The sequence below is a fragment of the Sinocyclocheilus grahami genome, unplaced genomic scaffold, assembly GCF_001515645.1.
Source record: "Sinocyclocheilus grahami isolate Dianchi unplaced genomic scaffold, SAMN03320097.WGS_v1.1 scaffold816.1, whole genome shotgun sequence".
Classification (NCBI taxonomy): Eukaryota; Metazoa; Chordata; class Actinopteri; order Cypriniformes; family Cyprinidae; genus Sinocyclocheilus; species Sinocyclocheilus grahami.
In genome coordinates this window covers 258,764-279,710 of record NW_015505995.1, presented here as the reverse complement: position 1 = coordinate 279,710, position 20,947 = coordinate 258,764, and the positions used below count along the sequence as shown (strand labels likewise).

Genomic DNA, 20,947 nt, shown 5'->3' with positions numbered 1-20,947 from the left:
ATCTATCTATCTATCTATCTATCTATCTATCTATCTATCTATCTATCTATCTATCTATCTATCTATCTATCGCCTACACACACAGTGGGTATAGAAAAGAATCACCCCCTTTAAAATAATCAAATTTTGTTGCTTTGAAGCCTGAAATGAAGACCGACACATTTTTTGTTTTATCCAGCTGTATTTACTCAGTGCAACTTATAACATCCAAGTGAAATATTGCAAATTGCCGCGCGCACACACACATTCACAATATCAGCAGCACTGTCTGAAAATCTGCACATACTCTTTGGCTCTGTTTTGTATTGTCGTCACAGTTTGCGAGGAGCGAGACAGAGAGGAAGATGAGGAGAGTCTATCCTGTGTTTCTCATCGCAGTGATAGATTGCCTCATCCATCAGCTTTAATCTCACTGCAGCCACAGGCCAAAACAGCTCCATCTCTCCCACACACTCGTCCTATCCATGCGTCCGTCCGTGTGTGTGTGTCTGTCTGTCTGTGTCTGTCTTTCATTTTCTGTTTGAAGTGTAGAAAGCTTCATCACAAGATCATCACAAGTCCTCTAGTTTTATTGTACAAGTGCGCAAGTTAAAAACGTCGTTAATTATAATGCGAGCCTTCACATTTATTGTATCGCCTGTTTGCAGTGTAGACAGCTTTGTTGATCATCGTGTGTAGTATTCTAGTTTTGTTGTGCTGCATCGCCCGCTCTCAGTGTAGACGGTGTGTTTGGCATCCCTTTGTCTGGATTTAGGGTTTAAAACCCGCCTCTTTGTCTGTGCGTTTGGATTTCCGTTCTGTTTAGTGAAATTCACACAACCAGCTAAATCTGATCACTCAGTTCAGAATCATGTCCCTTAAAGGGTGGAACGTCTGCTGCTTATCTGCGTCTGCCACCCGCCCGAATCTGACTGTGGGCCAGAGTCTGTGTCTAATGACAGAACAACTGTGTCTCTGCAGAAGACTCATTAGTTCAGCAATGAACCATCTTCTGTTTTTACTACATTGGATTCTTGAGTTGATCTTTGGAGGTTCTTGATGGGCTCTACAGATCAGCGTTTTGGTTTCTAGCTTCTTTAAAGCACCAGTACATGATGGTTTTCTAAAGAATCAAAGGTTCTTGGAACTTGAAAAGATTCTATGACATCAGACCTTTTTAATTCTGAAACCTTTAAGTAGCTCTTCAAAAAATATGACAGAGAGAGAACCACTGATGTTCGTTTCCATTTTTATTACTGTTTTTGTTTGCAATACACATATCTGTGTCAGAAACGGACAAAGAGAGAGAAACAACCAGAATGAAATCCCACAATGCACTGCACGGATGCATGTTCACTGCCTGACATGTAAAGAAGGGTTCTGGTTTTTCTAGATAGAAGGTTTCTTGGCATGCAGGGCTGTTTGGTTGCGTTTTTCATGGTCGCTGTCTCCACTTCTCCTTATTCTCGCATGTAAATCCTTGTGCACACCACGTCGTCGGCCCCAAAGATCTGAAAATGAGAGAAAGGAACCAAGAAATCCGCTTGAAGCAGAGCGTCTTGCAGTTAACCTCCATTATGCTGTGTTTATGAAATAAAGACAATCGGAACTGTCCGTAATCCCTTTTGTGCTTTATTTTGGACTAAACTAAAGGAAGCACATTCATCTTATGGAAATGTGTCCTAGATTCGCAGGGAAACGCCAAAGACAATCAGTGCTGCATTCTGGGATTGTTGTTCTCCAGACAACAAGCTCTGAATTCACTTAGCAAACCGTGAGAAATGTCAAGTGGCCTGACTGTCAGATTTAAAGTGAGCGGTTCTGATTTGGGTCAGACCTGCATATGTTTTGGACAGTCCTTCACATTCCTGTGTTCAGCCTGAATAAGCGTCTGACATTTGTTCTCAGGGGTCGGCCGTCAGGAGCGCCTGTCCTGGAACCGATTCATGATGCTCTTATTTTATTGTTGAATTTGGATCAAGGCCCACATATGGGTGTTTCATCAACTATTAGCACTTTTGGCCCTGTGGACTTTTAGAAAATAAACTCTCTTCACACTCTCACAGGCTTATTGAACTTGTCTTCTGATAATGTCCAACAGTGGACATCCATCATAGAAGAGTATCGTGTTTGAAAGCATTATGTGGTGAAATGACGTTTTAAACATTTTAGAAATAAAATGGGCGACTCTGTTTTTCTAAGGCTTATTTCATAGCAACCATTTCATGTATCTTAAACCGAAGCAATCTTCTTAATTAAAATTATGCAAAAATATTATTTCACTTACATACACTACCATTAAAGGGGTCATATGATGTTGCTAAAAAAGAACATTATGATTTGCTGCTCAAATACATTTCTCATTATTATCAATATCAAAAGCAGTTGTGGTGCTTCATACCTTTGTAGAAACCATGATACATTTTTTCAGAAAATGAACAAAGTTCAAAAGAACATTTTTGTAACCTTATAAATGTCTATTGTCACTTTTGATCAATTGAATGCATCCTTTAATCCATCTATTATTAATGTATTGATTTTTTTATTGAACCATTTTTTTTATTGAAACTTTTGAACTTAGTGTATAGTAATTACTATTATACATGTAAAATAATTTTTAATAGTATAATATAATAATTTTATGATGGGTTGTTAAAATTTTACGATTGAAAGTCTGGGACAAGTGCAAAACAATCAATCAGTTTTTACACGCATTGTAGTGTAGAATACATTTGTCAAACTCAACCATTCAGCCCTGTTACCAAAGCTATTGTAAGAAGATAAATACATAAGTTTATTCCACTGATGTTTCTTTTAAATAAGTCCTCGATTTATTTTTTTAGGAAATAACAAAATCACAAATTAGGGGTTTAGAGTGTACAGAACTTGTACAAAACATAACATATGTTCATTCCCTATTTTGTACCCTTTTTGTGGCCAAACCTTTATGTGAAGGACACCCAGAGTGCAAAGTCACATGAGACAGAAGTGAGAAAATCAGCCTGTGAGCTGCTCTCTTCCTCTCAGATCGATCTGCTCCATTAAACATCTCACATCCACTGTCTCTCTCTCTCTCTCTGTCTTAATGTTAAGCTATATGGAAATAAATCCATATGCTGTTTCCTGTCTGAAGTCATAAAATATGATCACAGTGATCTCTCATATGAACCGTGCAGGCTGTAAATTCATCCAGCCCCTCCTGTCTGGAGAAGTGAACACCAGAAACATCCTTTGCCTTTACAATCTCCAAAATAGCAGACAAAGCTGTGTGTTTGCAAAGTGGCTCAGAAAGTTGCTATTTAAATGAAGCGAAATGAAGAAGTCTTGTAGAAGAAGTCTTAGCGATGATATGGTGTGTTTGTGTGTCTCTCACCAGGATCAGTTCGTCTCCACGCAGCTCTCTACTCCAGTATGTAACGGGTCCGTCTTGATCCACCAGCGTCTGTTTGCAGTAGATTTTATTCTCTGTCTCCCACATGGCCAAACTCTACAGACCAAAATGTATTTGTTATCTGTAAATTTGATAATTAAAACACAATCTATACATCCACTGATCTGTTAGCTGCTGCAAAACCGGAATGATTCATTCGAAAATCAATTAGTGTTGAGTCAATTCTACTCATACATACCTTGTATGAGCATCTTGTATGACATACCTTTTGGCATTTTGGAGCCTGACAGTCCCAGGCCCTAAGCACTTTTTTTCTTAGATTATAAAGGGTGCCTAGGATTTTATTCAGACATTTAGTACAGGGTTGTTGTTTTTGTGTGTGTGTCAATTATTAATTTCTGCATTTTAAATTTAATTATAGTTATATAGTTTGGAAAAAACAATTTTTACATAAAATTACTTTTTTTTTCGAAAAAGTAGAATTAAATTAAATTTTAAATTTATAATGTAAATATACACTGTAAAAAGAGAACAAGAAAATACCATTTCAGTCTTTCTGCTTCAATAAACTAGCAATTTTTGAGTGAAAATTGTAAAATCCTAAACACCAATTTTTTTTCATTGTAGTTTATTGCACATAATACACATATTTACTAATAAATATAAACATATGTAATATGTGACCCTGGAGCACAAACCAGTCTCAAGTCGCTGTAGCAATAGCAATAGCCAAAAATACAATGTATGGGTCAAAATTATAGATTTTTCTTTTATGCCAAAAATCATTAGGATATTAAGTAAAGATCATGTTCCATGAAGACATTTAGTAAATTTCCTACCGTAAATATATAAAAACTTAATCTTTGTTTAGTAGTATGCATAGCTAAGAACTTCAATTGGACAATTTATAGGCGATTTTCTCAATATTTAGATTTTTTTGCACCCTCAGATTCCAGATTTTCAAATATTTGTGTCTTGGCCAAATATTGTCCAATCCTAACAAACCATACATCAATGGAAAGCATCTTATTTATTCAGCTTTCAGATGATGTATAAATCTCAATAAAAAACTGGTTTTGTGGTCCGGGGTAATGTATAAATATATTATAAATAACAGCATATATAATTTGACTTTATTAATAAATACAGAAATATAAATATCCTCTAAATGAATATTTTATTTATAAATATAAAATATGAAACATTAGAAGTCAATGGTATGTCCTCATAGAGATAACTCAGTAAATTTGCTTATTTGGATGTGTGTGGAGGGCCCAGATAAATGAACAGTATCAGAGAACTGCAGCAAAACAGCATCAGCAATCAGACTCCGTTCATATCACCTCTCTGAGCATGCCTCTCTCTCTCTCTCTCTCTCTCTCTCTCTCTGGCCCCAGGCACCGTCTTTAAACTAATTTATGCAGCTTGATCTAAAATCCCTTTAAAATGAGACGGTGTACAGCATCCTGACACACTCATTCGTCTCGCTCAGACTAACAAAAACTCTGACAACAGAGACACACACACAAGCATCTTCATTTACAATCTAAGCTCAGTGCATTAACCAGGACACAGAGTAAAACACAATGAAAAAAATCCACTGCTGTTTAACTAAAGTAAAAGTTTAATCTGGCACTGAAAATCCTATATTGATGGACAGCTAATCTGAATATCATTGTCTATGGTGGTTGTGATGACTGTGGGATGTATTGTGGATGATATTTCAGTGCATCCGAAAACTGGAATTGCAATTTTAAATGCATGCGATGATCAGATGTACTTTTAAAATGCACTGTAAATAGCTTTGGATACAAGCATCTGCCAAATGCGTAATGTAAATGTATGTGTAGGCAACTAAATCATAAAATCCCTCGAAGAAAGAGCCTCTCTCTGTCTCAGTTTAATGTGCTTTCCTCACATGACAAATACCAAGACTGTACAATTGCATTGTCAAAGCATCTGCAGCTTAGACAATGAGAGTCTGAACAATAAAATAACAAAGTAAAAATAAAGAATAATAGTATAAGTTAAAATGAAAGAAAATAACAGTAGAATAGTCTCTGTTCTCCCAAAAACCAAAAGCTCCAGGGGTTGATTAGCATGGCCACCCATCTTTTCTCTCCGTCTCTCTCACTTGACGATCATTTAGTCTCAGCCTTCTGCCCTGTGGCAGGTGAGCGGTCTGTCTCTATAGCAACCGGTCCTGAGATCGGCTGGATTACTTCGAGTCCCCTGCCTGCTAACGTCTCTGTTCCCCAGTGACGACAGGGCAACTGAGATAAATAAAGGGCTTAAATGTCTTATTTTTATAATAAGACTTTTTCTCTCGCACGCGCACACTCTCAGAGCGTGTGCAGCGAGATTTAAGAAGCGAAGTGCGCAAACACAACAAACAGGTGCATCTCAGTTCACCTAGTTATACACTATTCTCTGTTGTTTTATAGAATATATAAGTAGTGTGTTCACACTGACTATTCTGTCTGACCAATCATAATGGCGAATCTACCATTTTCTCTGACACACAAACCAGACAAGAGAAGTGCGTAAGTCGGTGGACTTGAATTTGAAAAAAGGTGTGTGTTGACGTATTTCTGCGGTTGAAAGAAGATACCTTCTGATGTTTATTTCATGCTATAACTAGTAAAGAGGAAGAGATGATCGTTCATGTGCTGCTTGAATTGAGGAGCTAGCGATCTGTCACGACACATTAAAGAGCCCAAATCCTGCGGTATTTATTGTTTGAATTTCTTAAAAATTACAATGTTTGTAAGCTGAGACTTTTTCATTGTTTCATTTCGTTTTGACTGTGTTAGAACATGTGTGGCGTGAGAGCGGCATTGCTTGTCGGACGTAGCAACAGTAACTAAGGGGGGGTGGGTCTTTGCGAAGGGTCAATGACTTTGCCACCATTAAATCTATTGATTTTGCCATCGTTTCCATCTATTGTAACTTTGGGTATTAAAGGTGACATACAATGCCCCTTTTTACAATATATAATATAAGTCTCTGGTGTCCCCAGAATGTGTCTGTGAAGTTTCAGCTCAAAATACTCCACAGATCATTTATTATATCATTTTGAAAATGCTTATTTTGAGTGGAAGCAGAAACACGCTGTTTTTCGGGCCTGTGTCTTTAAATGCAAATGAGCTGCTGCTCCCCGCCCCCTTTTCCAGAATAGCCTTTACAGCTCATATCTGCTAAAAACGTCTGTTTTGGTTCTGATTATCATGTTTATCGTGCTGAAATCATGCGTTTTAAACCATATGAGTTTAAACGTCAGATATAAGGTTTTCTGAGCGCACACATCCGAAGCACACGCACAGAAAGCAGCTGTCACAGCATGTGAGTACTAAACTAAGTTCTCATTCACACACAAGTTTACGTTAAAAACACATGTGTTACAAAAACAGTTGGTTATATCTGTGAAGATAAACAGCTGGGAAATAAATCGCTTGTTTATTTTAGATCTGTGTGGCAGCAGCAATATACAGTAGCCTAAATAAATCAATAAATCCACTGCTCTCGTCTCCTCTGAGGCTGGGACTGTAAATAGTGTTCTGTGCTCATCTGTGCAGCCAAAGACAGAACAGTTAGCATGTTTTGCTCAAACTTTCGCCATGGTATTAGAACTAGTACACCGTTGTCGCTTGCTAAATCAAAATGACGGTGCCTTGAGTAGAAGTTTACAGATTAAGGGATGGTAATATGAGATCCCTTTGCTACGTCACCAAGGGAGCGAAATCAGACGTGCTCGTTTTCTCAGACGCTTGCAGAAAAAAGACTTACCTAAACAAAGTTACTGGGTTAATCTTTTTCACGTTTCCCTGGTTGGTAGATGCACCAGGGACCTGATTATAGCACTTCAAACCTGGAAATGTCAGATTTTCATGATATGTCACCTTTAATATATAATTCAATCAAAAAGCTTGTTGCTTCACATTGCCAACTCCATAGCTACAAATGTCAGGATGAACATTTCTGAGCGTTTCCGTTATAATTAATGTTCCCAACATGAAATAGCACTACCATCTCACACACACAAACTTGTTTTTATATCATGATGGAGACTTTACGTTGACTTCTATTGTTTGACATTTATCTAATAAAATTTTCTATATACGATTATTACAACCACAGGTTCTAAAAAGGGTGTTTTCGTAGCAATGCCATAGAAGAGACCTCGTTTTCTCAGACGCTTGCAGAAAAAGACTTACCTAAACAAAGTTACTGGGTTAATCTTTTTCACGTTTCCCTGGTTGGTAGATGCACCAGGGACCTGATTATAGCACTTCAAACCTGGAAATGTCAGATTTTCATGATATGTCACCTTTAATATATAATTCAATCAAAAAGCTTGTTGCTTCACATTGCCAACTCCATAGCTACAAATGTCAGGATGAACATTTCTGAGCGTTTCCGTTATAATTAATGTTCCCAACATGAAATAGCACTACCATCTCACACACAAACTTGTTTTTATATCATGATGGAGACTTTACGTTGACTTCTATTGTTTGACATTTATCTAATTAAATTTTCTATATACGATTATTACAACCACAGGTTCTAAAAAGGGTGTTTTCGTAGCAATGCCATAGAAGAGATATTTTTGGTTCCCCAGAGAACCTTTGAGTGAAAAGTTCGTATAAAATAACAATTTTTTCTTGGTGTGAAGGACATTTTAATAATCTAATGAACCTTTTTTCACTGTGAAGAGGCTTTTGTCCATTGGAAAGTTTCCATGGATGTTAAAGGTTCTTCATGGAACCATCAATGTCAATAAAGAATCTTTATTTTTAATAGTGTATGCAGTTTTCATGGTAGGCTTTTTCCATGATGCTCCAGGAGCCGATGGTCCAGCTCTCCCAATCAGCTAGCTTTTTGGGACATTTTCAGATATTTTGTTCCCAAACGTGTAGGTAGGTCAGAAAGACACACATGGCTAAATAAATACAGAGCACACACTTGACGATGTCTCAGCTCTCAGAACGCTCGAGACAGACAGTTACGTGACTCTCAGGGGCTGCAAGACTCCCAAATAATCCCCCTCCCACGGCTGTCTGTTCCAGAACAAAATGAGGTCAAATCTCTGTCTATACGCCCATCCTCTCTGTCTATCTCCCAACAAAGCCATTTCCATGAAAAAGGATTCTCAAAGTTTCTTGGGAATAATATTCAATAAGATATCCTTATTAAGTCCCGACAAATTAAAAGATTGAGGCTGTGTTTCAAAACCTAGTGAGCTGCCTACAAAGACAGCTTTTCAGGGAATTATAAATAAGGCTATAATATGCAAAAATGTTAGCCAAGTAGGCAGTTCACTTGATTTTGAGAGACATCTACGCTTTTAAAAATAAAGGTTATTTTTTTGGCATTGATGGTTACATGAAGAACCTTTAACATCCGTGGAACATTTCCATTCCACAAAAAGTTCTTTTGTAGCGAAAAAAGGTTCTTTACATCCTTAAAAAGAAAGGTTCCAAAAGGGGTTTTCACAGTGATGCCAGAGAAGAACCATTCAGTGAACAGTTCTGAAAAGAATGTGAAAAACATTTTAATAATTCGAAGAACCTTTTTCCACTATAAAGAACCTTTCATGGAAAGACTGTTCTTCATGGAACCATCAATGCAAATGAAGAACCTTTATTTTTAAGAGTGTAGATTTTTTAAATCTTCACACTAAGAAAATAAATGGTTCTTTTAAAGGGGTCATAGGATGCCCATTTTCCACAAGTTGATATGATTCTTTAGGGTCTTAATGAAAAGTCTGGAACATAGTTTTAAAATTTTTCAATTGTAGTGTAAAAAACACCTTTTTTTTTTACCCTGTCAAAAACAGCTCTTTTCAGATCAAGCCGTTTTTGTAGCATTTTCCTTTAAATGTTAATGAGCTCTGCTGACCCCGCCCCTCTCTTCCGAGCTGCTCTCAGAGAGACTGTTTACTTCAGGCCGCATTCATCGTGAAACTTGCTAATTAGCACATTATTAGGAAAGGCGATTTGCAAAGATTCATTACAAAACATTATACTCACTTCTTCTGTAGATGAGGCTGGATCACGAATGATTCGCGCGAACATAGACGCATTTAGGTAGATCGGGGGAGCACTCCCTTCAGAAACAAACGTAATCCACTCAGATGTCGGGAGTAAATGACGACTGCTGTTCATTATTACATCCAACAATAGAACACCTCAATCGCTTGTTAGGAGTCATTCTTGTCTACATCTGCTCCGGCGGTGAAACAATGGCGGACTGATGACAGTCACTCAGGGCGGAGCTAAGGTAAGACACCAGTCCAGTCTGTGCTGAAACGCTACTGTCAATCAAACTATCGTGGGAGGGGCCTGTCTGTGTGACGTCACGCAGACAGGCATCTGAGATCGGCTCGATTTGAGAAAGGGGGAAACATTTTACCAGATAAAAAAAAAACACTGGGTGGATTTTTATCATTATAGGGTGGTTGTGTACACACACTGCCAACACACATTTCAGTTCAAACTACTTTTAAAAGTGCATGTAGCATCCTATGACCCCTTTAAGAACTGTTCAATGAAAGGATCTTTGGGAAACCAAAAAAGGTTCTTCTGAGGCATCACAGCAAAAGCCCCATTTTGAAACCTTTATTTTTAAGAATGTAGTAGTTACAACTAGCGACCCTCCTGCCCTTGTCTCATTTTTGGGGTTTTCATGTACAAAAACGTCCCATAGTTGTTCAAATTCACTCTCTGCTGAGCTTTGCAGTCTGAGACCAGGTTTAGGTTTCTCACAATTTGATAACGCCATCATTTTGCTCAGTGAGATGCCATCGTTAAGGTCAGTGAAATAAAATATATTTCTTGATTTTATGGACGAGGTTCTAGATTGTATAGTGTAGGATGGCTTTTGTTGAATGTGAATGGAAGGATTGGGTTACAGGGTGGAATTGGACTGCTTGGGCAAGCAACAAAAACTGCGCCTCTGCAAAACATGTGAAGACCAGATTAAGACGATACAGAGAGATTAAGATTCATCTGAAGGGACATTAGAGTAGATGGACAAACTCATGCTGAGGAAACTGATACTCACATTAGTGGCCAATTTGTTCTGATGGATGCGAGGTGAACTAATGTAAATCTACATAAACGTGTCTGTGGGTGTAGGACACCATTAACAGCATTTTGTTTTGTTATAGGTGCTTGCTGAGCTCAAGATTTTTTCTCCGAAATGTTTTTTTTACACATTCATTTTCTCCACAGTCGTTAAAAAATAATTGTTCAATGAAGAATTTAAAGCTAAGAAAGAACCAAACCAACCAGCTTTGAGTTAAATCACAACATGAAATTTTAAGCAAAAAGAAAAAAAACCCACGAAGGGTACAAGCTACTTAATTTTAATTATAAGGGAATAAATAAACTACCCAGCCTTTGTTAGCGTTTAAAAACTCGCTACGTAATGCTAGTCATTGGGCAGTCCAATGTCAATTACCACGTAAAGGCTAAGAGAATTTAAAAAATGGCTAATATATAATGTTAAAATATTTGAAATAGTGTGTGTGTGTGTATATATACTGATAATATATGTTAAAAACAAAGTAATTATATTTACATTTTATTATTTAAAATAATTACATAAAATTTTTCAAATATAATAAACAGCGCCATTTGAAAATATGAATCCACACGGAAAATCTGACAAATCTGAGTTTAAGAAGTTTAACAAATCATAAAATCTTATGGTAAGAAATTTTATAATAACTATAATGTATATTGTAATTATAAATATTACAGTTTAATATTGTAATATATATATATATTAAATAATACATTTAAACTACTTTTGCTATATGGAGATTTTGAGTGGCATTTCATTTTTTCTTATGGTTATCTCCTATAGTTATCGAATGGCTGTTGTTTATGTGTTCTGGAGCTCAGGTGGTTTTTAAGAGGCTTAACTAGTCGCTGTGAAGCTCAGCAGGTCAGTGTCTCGTTTCTGATGTCAGCCATCGGCGTGACTTACCTTACATTTCCTGCCATCCACCGTCTCCTCGCCAAACTCCTCTCCGATGCGAAAGCTGATTTCAGTGGTGCGTACCGAGGTGGAGGTCTTGATGTAGAACTGCTCTCCATCCTGTCGGATCTCCACGTGCGGTTTGGCTGCAGCAGCGCCAGCCACTTTCCGTAGCATAGCGTTCACACCTGGGTTGCACGGTTTTAAATATATAAAACCAAAAAGGAAATTAACAATGCATTTTAAGGTAATTAAACTAGCTAAACTAAACTAGCCAACATGCAAAATACAAAGCTGCAATTAAACACAGTTTCTCATTAATTAGTATGTCTAGCACATGTCTTACATGTACAAAATGTACTTTCCCATCATCGGTGAAGTACATACTTTTAGTGCATTATGTGAAATATGCAAATTGTAAAGTTGGAAGGAATGAGAAAAAGCTTTCCATTATTTCAAAGTAGAAATACTAAGAACCTTCTGCTACCCTGGACTGTTGTTTTAGCCTTGATTCTAATTTAACATAATTCCAGGCTTGCCGTTCTCTTAAATTATAATGTCCTCAAGATACTTTGTTTCAATTCTCTGCCATCTAAAACTCCACAAATGCTGGAGGATCCCTCAGGATGAATCTGAGGAATTCTGGGAGTGTTTGAAAAGTTTTTGCTCTGGTTTGGACCGTAACACGGGTTTTACAGGAAGACATGAGCCACCCGAGTTCATAATTTCTCTCTCATTCTGGGTGTTCCTCATTCATCCTGGTATCCAGCTAAGAGAGATTCAGCATTTGTGGTTTGAAACCAGCAACATCTGTGAGAATTTGCCACATTAATATCAGTTTGCAATCAAAAAACACTCTTATGCAGCTCCTTTGCATCATGCAAAATCAAAAATCTCACAAAATAGTGGAACAGCTGAATCAAGCCAATTTTAAACCTGTCAATTGGTAAGAAAAATTCAAAATTAGATATTTTTCTAATTTGATATTTTATAATATTTTTCTAATTTCTCCCAGACTGCATTTGCTCTCCTAGGAACAAAATTGAGACATTTTTCATTAAACTCTCCCATTTTTTCTGTATGTGAATAATTTATTATTTGTGACTATTTTGAAGCTGAAGTACTAAAAAAACAAAAACAACTAATAGTACAATTAACTTTTTACAAAAGCTAAATAGAAATATTTAAATATGAATTAAAAAACTGCTAAAATGACAAAAGCATATAACAAAACTAGTAAAACTTAAACTAAAATTAAAATGAAAACTGAAAATATAAAAAAAAAAACAGTTAATTTAAAATATTAATAAATAAATAATACTAAAATTGTTACACTGTTCTGAGACAGAGTTGATACTTGAACTAAGCTCAACAGCTTTGAAAAAGCTATAAAATTGTTCCTCAGCTCAACTGTTAGAGCAAAGTGCTCGCAATGTCACCATAATGGGTTTGATGTGATGGAGCACACGTTTAGCTATAATACAATCCTTAATGCAGCTGGCAAATGCATAAATGTCGCACCCTGAGTTTTGCTCCAGACTGGCTGATTTCTTTCCAAACGGTTCTGAGACCTTCCTTTCTTACAGTTAAACAAATCGCTGTGAGTGAATGTATCAAACACAAAGCCCTCAGTTAACTTTAACAGCCACATGACCCACTTTAACCACATCGCCCATCGTGATAAATGTGAATAATCAGCCCTCTCGCATTCTACCGTACGATAACATCTTCCCCGAGAGCCGAATCTATCTGAAACATCTCTAGATCCTCTCAAGATGTTCTAGCATGAACGCCTGGAGGCGAGAAGATGAGCAAACGTGATGCACAGCTGAACAGATCAAATGAAATATTACCGAGAGCTTTCAGAAGTTCATCGAAATTCTCACTGCTCTTCATTTTCCAGGTGCCGGCGAAGTTGGGAGGCATTTTGAGCTTCGGATTGTCCTGCTCTGTCTCTCTCTCTTCTCCTCTGGTCCCTCGCTACTCTTGTTCTCCTTTTCTACTCTCTTTGTGATCGTCCGTTCCCTTTCTGTCTTATGTTCTCACTCACCCCGCCCCTCCCCTCTCTGTCTCTTTCTCTATCACTCTTGGTCTGTCTGTCTCTCTATCACTCTCTCGGTCTGTCTATCTCTCTCTCTATCTGTCTCTCTCTCGGTCTGTCTGTCTCTCTCTCGGTCTGTCTGTCTCTCTCTCCCTCGGTCTGTCTGTCTCTCTCTCTCGGTCTGTCTCTCTCTCTCTCTCTTGGTCTGTCTGTCTCTCTCTCTCGGTCTGTCTGTCTGTCTGTCTCTCTCTCTTGGTCTGTCTGTGTCTCTCTCTCTCGCTCTCTCTCTCTCTTGGTCTGTCTCTCTCTCTCTCTCTCTCTCTCTCGGTTTGTCTGTCTCTCTCTCTCTCTCTCTTTCTCGGTCTGTCTGTGTCTCTCTCCCGCCCACTGGCAATGCTGTTGTCTCACTGTTCAGACCGCTGCATCAAACAACCTGTTCCAGCATCAGCCACAGAACCATCCACTAATGTTTCTTCCTCACCATGTATTGTGGGTGTGTCTGTGGTTTCCGTATGAGATGCATCACTGTATTGCTGTCCTAATGTGTCCGGTGATCCGTGGCGCACACTCAGGCTCTGATTTTAACACAGATGTTTGTGCAGAAGCGCCTCTGCACAGGTGATACGTTTCCAGACTTGAAGTGCTTGTGAAAAAAAGCACTAGATTGCACAGCTTTGCAATGCAACTTTCAGATTTGTATCAATGCGTCAGGATATAAAACTGTTTTAATGAGGCAATTTGTGACTTCACTGCAAAAATCTAAAGTATATTTTTGCTTTATTTTCCAGTTAAAATACCTAAAAATCCAACCTTTGTCTTGGAAAAATTCAAATAAGATAAAATTCCTCAAGAAGCAATATTGCTTAACATATAAAGACTCTTTTTAGTGATGCATCTTTAATACGGCTGTATTTTTCTTGCTACACTGACACATTTATTCACTAAAAAAGTGGAACAAGTGAATAAAGTCGTCATGAAGTGGAAATTCATCATTTATTTTGTTGATGCATCTTATTGATCATATTTTAAATGATTCATCCATGCATATTTCATTTATTAATTTTTTTAGAACTTTGTAATATTTTTTTTTGTCATTTTTAATCAAAAACTGTGACGACTCCAACTGATCAACAAATGATGGATAATCAAATCTCACCCTTTTTTTGTTTGTTTTGTGTTTCGATAATCTGTTTCTCGTTGTACATCACAGTACGGAAGAGAAGATCTGTCACTATTTTCGTATCATCGCAACTTTAAATTGTTTTGGAGATTTTTAGGTATTTTACTGGAAAAAGATTAAATAAAAGTCTTTTTTTTGCAGCATTAAAATCATTGTTCTACTTGATATATTTATATATGTATATATATATATATATATATATATATATATATGAAATTATCAGTAATCTATTTACACAAAATGACATGCTGCAACTTAAATGGAAGAATTAAATTAGGTCTTAATTAGGTTTGGACACAAGCTTTGTGCTTTGTCCAGCATGAAGGTCTTTATATTTCAATTCTAAAGTTTCCTGCCCTCAAAAGTGCTCGAATGAAAACACAGTTCCCAGAGATAAACATTCCAGTGGCCGTGAAAAGGCTGCCTTAGTCGTTTCTCACTCTGGTGACTTTATTTCAGCGTATTAAGCCATGAGAAACCAGGAGCGGTCATTTTTCACATGCTTCGAGAGCCTGTGCTGACGCTGCACGCTGAGCTTTTCTTCTTGAAGATGGACACAAATTAACTCCACAACCTCTTAAACGCTAACTGGTTTCCAGAAGGCACATTAAAGGGTTTGCATCTCGAGACAAACTTCTCTCTGCTTCTTCGTCTCGTTTCATTCTGAAAAACCGAACAAGGGAAAATGAAGAGCTGTTTTGCCGAGAAAACACACTGGTTTGCGTGAGCACAAAAAGATGATCAAATTAAGCACTAATTACAGCTAAACCCTGATGGTAAATTTAGTTTACTGAGTTAAAAGATTAGTCAAAAGCAATTAAAAGCCAAGAGAAAAGAAGGAAGATGCACACAGACCCATGTTAACCGACCATGCAAATGGAAAACAGAAGATTGAGTTTGAAGACTTAATGGTACTCTAAAGTAAAACAACTAATTTTAACTAAAATGTTGCATGTTGTTACATCATACAAAATGAATTTGTATGCTGTAATTTGTTTTGAAACAAATTTTTTTTTTAAAAAGTAGTTATGAAGAACCACCCTAACCCCAGACCTAATGCTAACCGTATACTGTAAAAAAAAAATTACGGTAAAAAACCGGCAGCTGTGGTTGCCGGAATTTTACCGTTAAAAAATACGGTAGCAACGTTTTAGGTTTTACGGTTTTAAGTACAATTTACAGTTAAATACCGTATTTTCATTAACTGATATAATGTTAATATACCAACATATTGAAGTACTGAAATCTGTTTTGTACTTTTGTAATTCACTGATAACCACCAAATGCAGGAGGTGATGAGAAAGTCACACGATGAACCAAAGCCCATCACAAGCAGCTTTTAAATAATAACATATATAGAAGGTCATTCATAGTGTCATTCACACAAACACTAAACACCATCATGGTAACACACATGAAACTGAAATAATGCAATAAACATTCATTTAACAACATTAGGTGTAACACACAACCCTAATATACAAAACTGATAAGAAAAGACTAAGAAGAAACATAGTTATTTCAACAAAAAAACATCAAATTTGAAATGTAACGCAGGGAATTCTGGGAATGTCAATTTACGGTTATTCACTGTAAATTATACCGTCTTTTTCACTTCCAAAAACGGTATACTACCGTAAAATTTATGTCCAATACATGTAATGTCCAATACAGTTTTTCACCGTATATAGTAGGGGAATTTACCGTTAACCATTTAACAGGATTTTACTGTAGCATTTTTACAGTCTTTTACCGTTAAATTCACGGTCATTTTTTACATTGTAGGAGGAGTAAGTAGATTGTACGATTCATAAAAAATTTGTGGCACCAGTTATGTTTCTATGAAATGTGTGCACAAGTTCGCGATTTGATAAGAGAAACATCAAAGTAGTGCCGGTTTCAGTCAAGATTGAATTTATTATTCGTTACCAGACTAGTTACTCATTTCAGAAGTAATACTTTTACTTATTACTATCTGGCAACAGTAATTAGTTACACTACCAGTTACATTACTTTTCCTTCTCGCCACACAGAAGTTGTAATTGTGTATCTTCCCCATAAAATTCTTCTAAAATGTTACAAACAATATATTTCCGCCTCATAATTTGACCAAAATCTACATTCGAATCGCAGTCAGAAGTTATTACAAACACTCAATGGTGATTGATAGTGACTTTTGAGTAAAAGTGTTGTATTAATTGTCATGCGTAACGTGAAGCTAATTGTAGCTCTAATTTCTCTGTTACCCAAATATGGTTATACTTCATGAAGTATTTTATCATAAGAAATCACATAAGTTCATAAGATTTTTAATTATAGTATATCGGGATCAGAGGGATGTGGGTGGGCAAGCCATGTAATGCCAGAGTAAAGTAATGCCACTACGATCTGTCTTAAGATCACATTTTCTCATGACAAAATCAGTGAATGGCAATATTTCCATCCCCTGAATGTAAGCTTTTCCATTCCTGATGCACTGGTGACTTCATGTGCCTGTGCGAGTCGTGACAATTCTGAAAATAAATCTAGGAATTATTGGCTTGTTGGATTTCAAATCTGTAGGGGTTGAGGCATCAAAAGTAACTAGCTGTTTTATGGATGGTAACTGTAATAGTATTACTGAAATCTTATTAGTAATTAGTTACACTAATAAAAAGTAATATAACTACATTTACTAGTAACTAGCCACTGCCCAACATTTGGTCAGGACAAGCAGACTGATATACAAACCTGATCTCATGAGAAAACACAACTATTTTACAAGGTGCCAATTGCGTATGAATTTGTACGTATGTATGTGATTTGTATGGAAATGCATGATTTTTAGAAAAACAAATTAAGTATGATGATCCACCCACAACCCCATGCCTAAAATTAACCCCCGTTGTGGCATAAGCAGATCTAATGAGATTGTACAAATTCATACAAATTAGCGGCAGCAGTTTTTTTTCAACATTTTTTTTTTTTTAAACAAGAGTCTGTAATGCAATACAACAGAAATTAAAAGTAGTGCCAGCTTCAGTCAGAACGAGCGAACTGATGATTTTACCATTCAAATATAAAAAATAATGATTTTATGGTATATGTAAGGTATTTTAACCACTTATGTACATACCATGATATATGAATATGTTAATCCAACAGTAACATGATCTATGATACTATAACTTTACCGTGGTACAGTGCTCTTTTGTAAGGGGGGGCCAGGGTAGTTCTTGTCATGCTGGAATGTGACGATATACAATCAGCTTCTTTTTGCTACCCATTCAGATCGGTAATATTTCTAAACATCATGGGTTTTATAGAAGGTCGTTTTTTGTCAAGCGCTGCTGTCTTGTATAAGCAGTTAAGAGCCATAAAACAGACCATATTTCATTCATCTAAACCATAAAGCAGCACATTCTTCCTCTCTGTCTCTCTCGCTCGCTGGCGCTGTCAGATCTAGGTCAGTCGATGCTGAATTCCCTCTGCGAGGCACATTGCACCTCAAAGGGCATCAGCTGAGAAACTCACTGCTCCAGACATAAAAGGACTCAAATCCCGCATAGCATATGGACTTCCTTCTGTCCGACTCTCTAACACAGAGGAAAGATCTTTGATTGGACTTTTCTGTAATCAAATGCTGCAGTATGGAGAGAAGTGTCGTAGGCTGTGCTTAAATGTCTTCTGCTTTTCTGTTATGACTCAACACCGTAGCAGCAGAAAGGACTTGTTTTTTGTTTTTTTGAGTTGGCATAAAAATAGAACAAATATCCATTTGAAAAATATCTTATTTTAGAAACTGACAATAAGCAAAGTAATAAAAGAGGTAGATCTGATAAAGAGACCGCTTGTATTGCACTCTTTATTTGTATATACAGTTATCAGCCATGCCAATAAAACAAGCTAAATAATTATTATTATTTTGTTTTCATTTTAATATTTAAATGAATTATAGTTAGCATTTATTTAATTTTGTAAATAATAAATGCATTTGGTTTATTATCTTATTTATTTTAATTTTAAATATTGATAGTATTATTTTATTGCCATCAGTGCTACCTGTTATTTGTATTGTATTTATTTAGCATATTTATTTAGATTTTTCTATCATTGGTACCTGTTATTTTAGTAGTGATTTGCTAATTTTTTTATTTTTTTTAAGTATTATTATTCTATTTTCATGCATTTGTTTTATTTAAAATATTTATTTTAAATGCATTATACATGATAGGTATTTATTTGATTCATTTATAAATACATTATTTATTATTCTATTATCATTTGTGTTTTTTTATTTTATTTTATTGGTACTATTATTTCATTACCATCACTAGTACCTGTTATTTGTATGGATGCTTTGATATTATTGTAAATGTTTTTATTTATTTATTTTATAAATAATAAATACATGTATTATATTACTATCATAATTTCTTTCTTTTTTATTTCAAATACTGGTACTATTTTAATACTATCACTGGTATCTGTTATTTGCATTGATTATTTACAATATTGTGTAGAATTATTGTAGTTAGCGTTTATTTAGTAATTATTTATGTATTTAAAAATGTATTATTTATTTGTTTTTTTATTTCAATTGTTTATTTTAAATTGATTATACTTGGCATTTTTTAAAATGTTTTTATAAATACATTTATTACTACTACTACTACTGTTTTATCTCGGTAATATTTCATTTGATCTTATCATCTGTCTTTTGTATTGATGTAACATGCACGTTTTGAAAGCCAGTACGGGGAGGCGGAGTCAGACGGATGTTCCCGTGGTGCTTTGCGCGCAGGTGTCATGGCGGCTCTCTAGGCAGCATCAGTGCGGGTGTTTATTATTGTTAATAAATCGCTTTGATTTTGCATCGGATGCATGTAACGAATCTTAAGGATTATCCGACTTTTCCGCGGACGCGCTAAAACCTCTTCAGGACGCGTCGAACGCTCACAGAGGCACTTTATTTAGTCATAAACTAAGCTACACTAGCAGCTGTGCATAAAGTGAGTTGATAAACTCAGAATAACTCATAATCCAGCTCACACACGCGCTTAGAAACTTTCCATACAAACAGGCTTTGAAACGAAGACTATGAGCACACAAGTGAGTTCATCTCTAATATGAACACACCCCTGCATGTTGTCTGGTTTATTGTATCTATGGGGATCTGAATAATGATTGTATGTGATATAAACATCTTAATTGTTCTGTTTTTAGTACAGTATTCTATTCAAGCAGGAGCATGGTGAGTACACACACACTTAGTCATCTGTTCTGATTTAGAGGCCAAAAATATTTTTTGGGCAACATATTTGGGCACAGCCAAAGAATCTCTGTGTTTCTGCAGCTCACGAAGATGCCATCTGGACCGCGGCATGGGGTCGCAGCGAGAAGGACGGGTCAGAAACCATCGTGACCGGCTCTTTGGACGACCTGGTAAAAGTGTGGAAATGGTAAATCAGTGAATAAAGTGCAATCAAAGCATCAGCTAGTGATTAAAAAAGTGTTTGTTTCTGAACATACGTCACTTGTTGTGATGGCTCGCAGGTCGGATGAAAAGCTGGAGCTGCAGTGGACGCTGGAGGGTCACCAGCTGGGTGTGGTGTCGGTGGACATCAGTCAAAATGGAGCGATTGCCGCCTCCAGCTCTCTTGATGCTCATATTCGGCTCTGGGATCTGGAGACGGGCAAACAGATTAAGTCCATGGACGCAGGCCCAGGTGAGCTGCGAATGTATTTATTTTTTATTTTTAAAGATCGCTTTAAATGCGCGAGTGTGACGCAAGGTTATCATTAACTAAAATGAATATCAGACCATTTTTAATGCTTGAATTAAAATAAGCATTAGCTGAAATAAAATACTAAAACTAAAAGTTTAAAAGTGAACTAAATAAATGTAAACTTAATATTAAAAAAAAAGTATATAGACAGAAAAAAGACTTTTACAATTACAAATTACAATTTAAAAAAATTGAATGAAAACATAAAAATATAAGTATATAAATACACTAAAATAACACTGATGAACTCTTTCTATACCATCTGCAGTTGACGCCTGGACGGTTGCCTTTTCTCCTGACTCCAAATACATTGCCACTGGCAGCCATCTAGGGAAGGTCAACATCTTCGGCGTGGAAAGTGGGGAAAAAGGAGCACTCGCTGGACACCAGAGGGAAATTCATTCTGAGCATCGCTTACGTAAGAGTCTCTGAGTGTCTGAAATAATGCTGCATGGGCAACGTTAATCTCATCTAAAGTCAATGGCACTGATGTCTTATTTCTGTCAAACAAAAAACTAAATATTCAGTGGATAGAAGTGCTAGGCTAGAATCATTTTATGCTTTTGTACTGAATTGGATTATTAAAAAAAAAAAAAAATATA

At 36.4% G+C, this 20,947-nt stretch overlaps 2 protein-coding genes across 2 annotated transcripts in view; one reads left to right on the top strand and one right to left on the bottom strand.

The window, feature by feature from the left end:
- Positions 1-1,218: 1,218 nt before the first annotated feature.
- crabp1a (cellular retinoic acid binding protein 1a) lies at positions 1,219-13,446 on the bottom strand. The gene is made up of 4 exons (XM_016246913.1): positions 13,210-13,446; positions 11,366-11,544; positions 3,353-3,466; positions 1,219-1,490 (listed from the first exon to the last, which is right to left on the bottom strand). Exons 1-4 carry the CDS (start codon positions 13,280-13,282, stop codon positions 1,440-1,442), a joined length of 417 nt encoding a protein of 138 aa, XP_016102399.1. The 5' UTR covers positions 13,283-13,446; the 3' UTR covers positions 1,219-1,439.
- Positions 13,447-19,327: 5,881 nt separating this feature from the next.
- Positions 19,328-20,947, top strand: part of LOC107562287 (WD repeat-containing protein 61-like) — a 5,387-nt gene continuing 3,767 nt past the window's right edge. The window contains 6 exon segments of the mRNA XM_016246910.1: positions 19,328-19,668; positions 19,783-19,810; positions 19,913-20,018; positions 20,113-20,285; positions 20,614-20,705; positions 20,707-20,763. Of these exon segments, the coding sequence (XP_016102396.1) occupies positions 19,657-19,668; positions 19,783-19,810; positions 19,913-20,018; positions 20,113-20,285; positions 20,614-20,705; positions 20,707-20,763 (468 nt within the window). The 5' untranslated portion in view covers positions 19,328-19,656.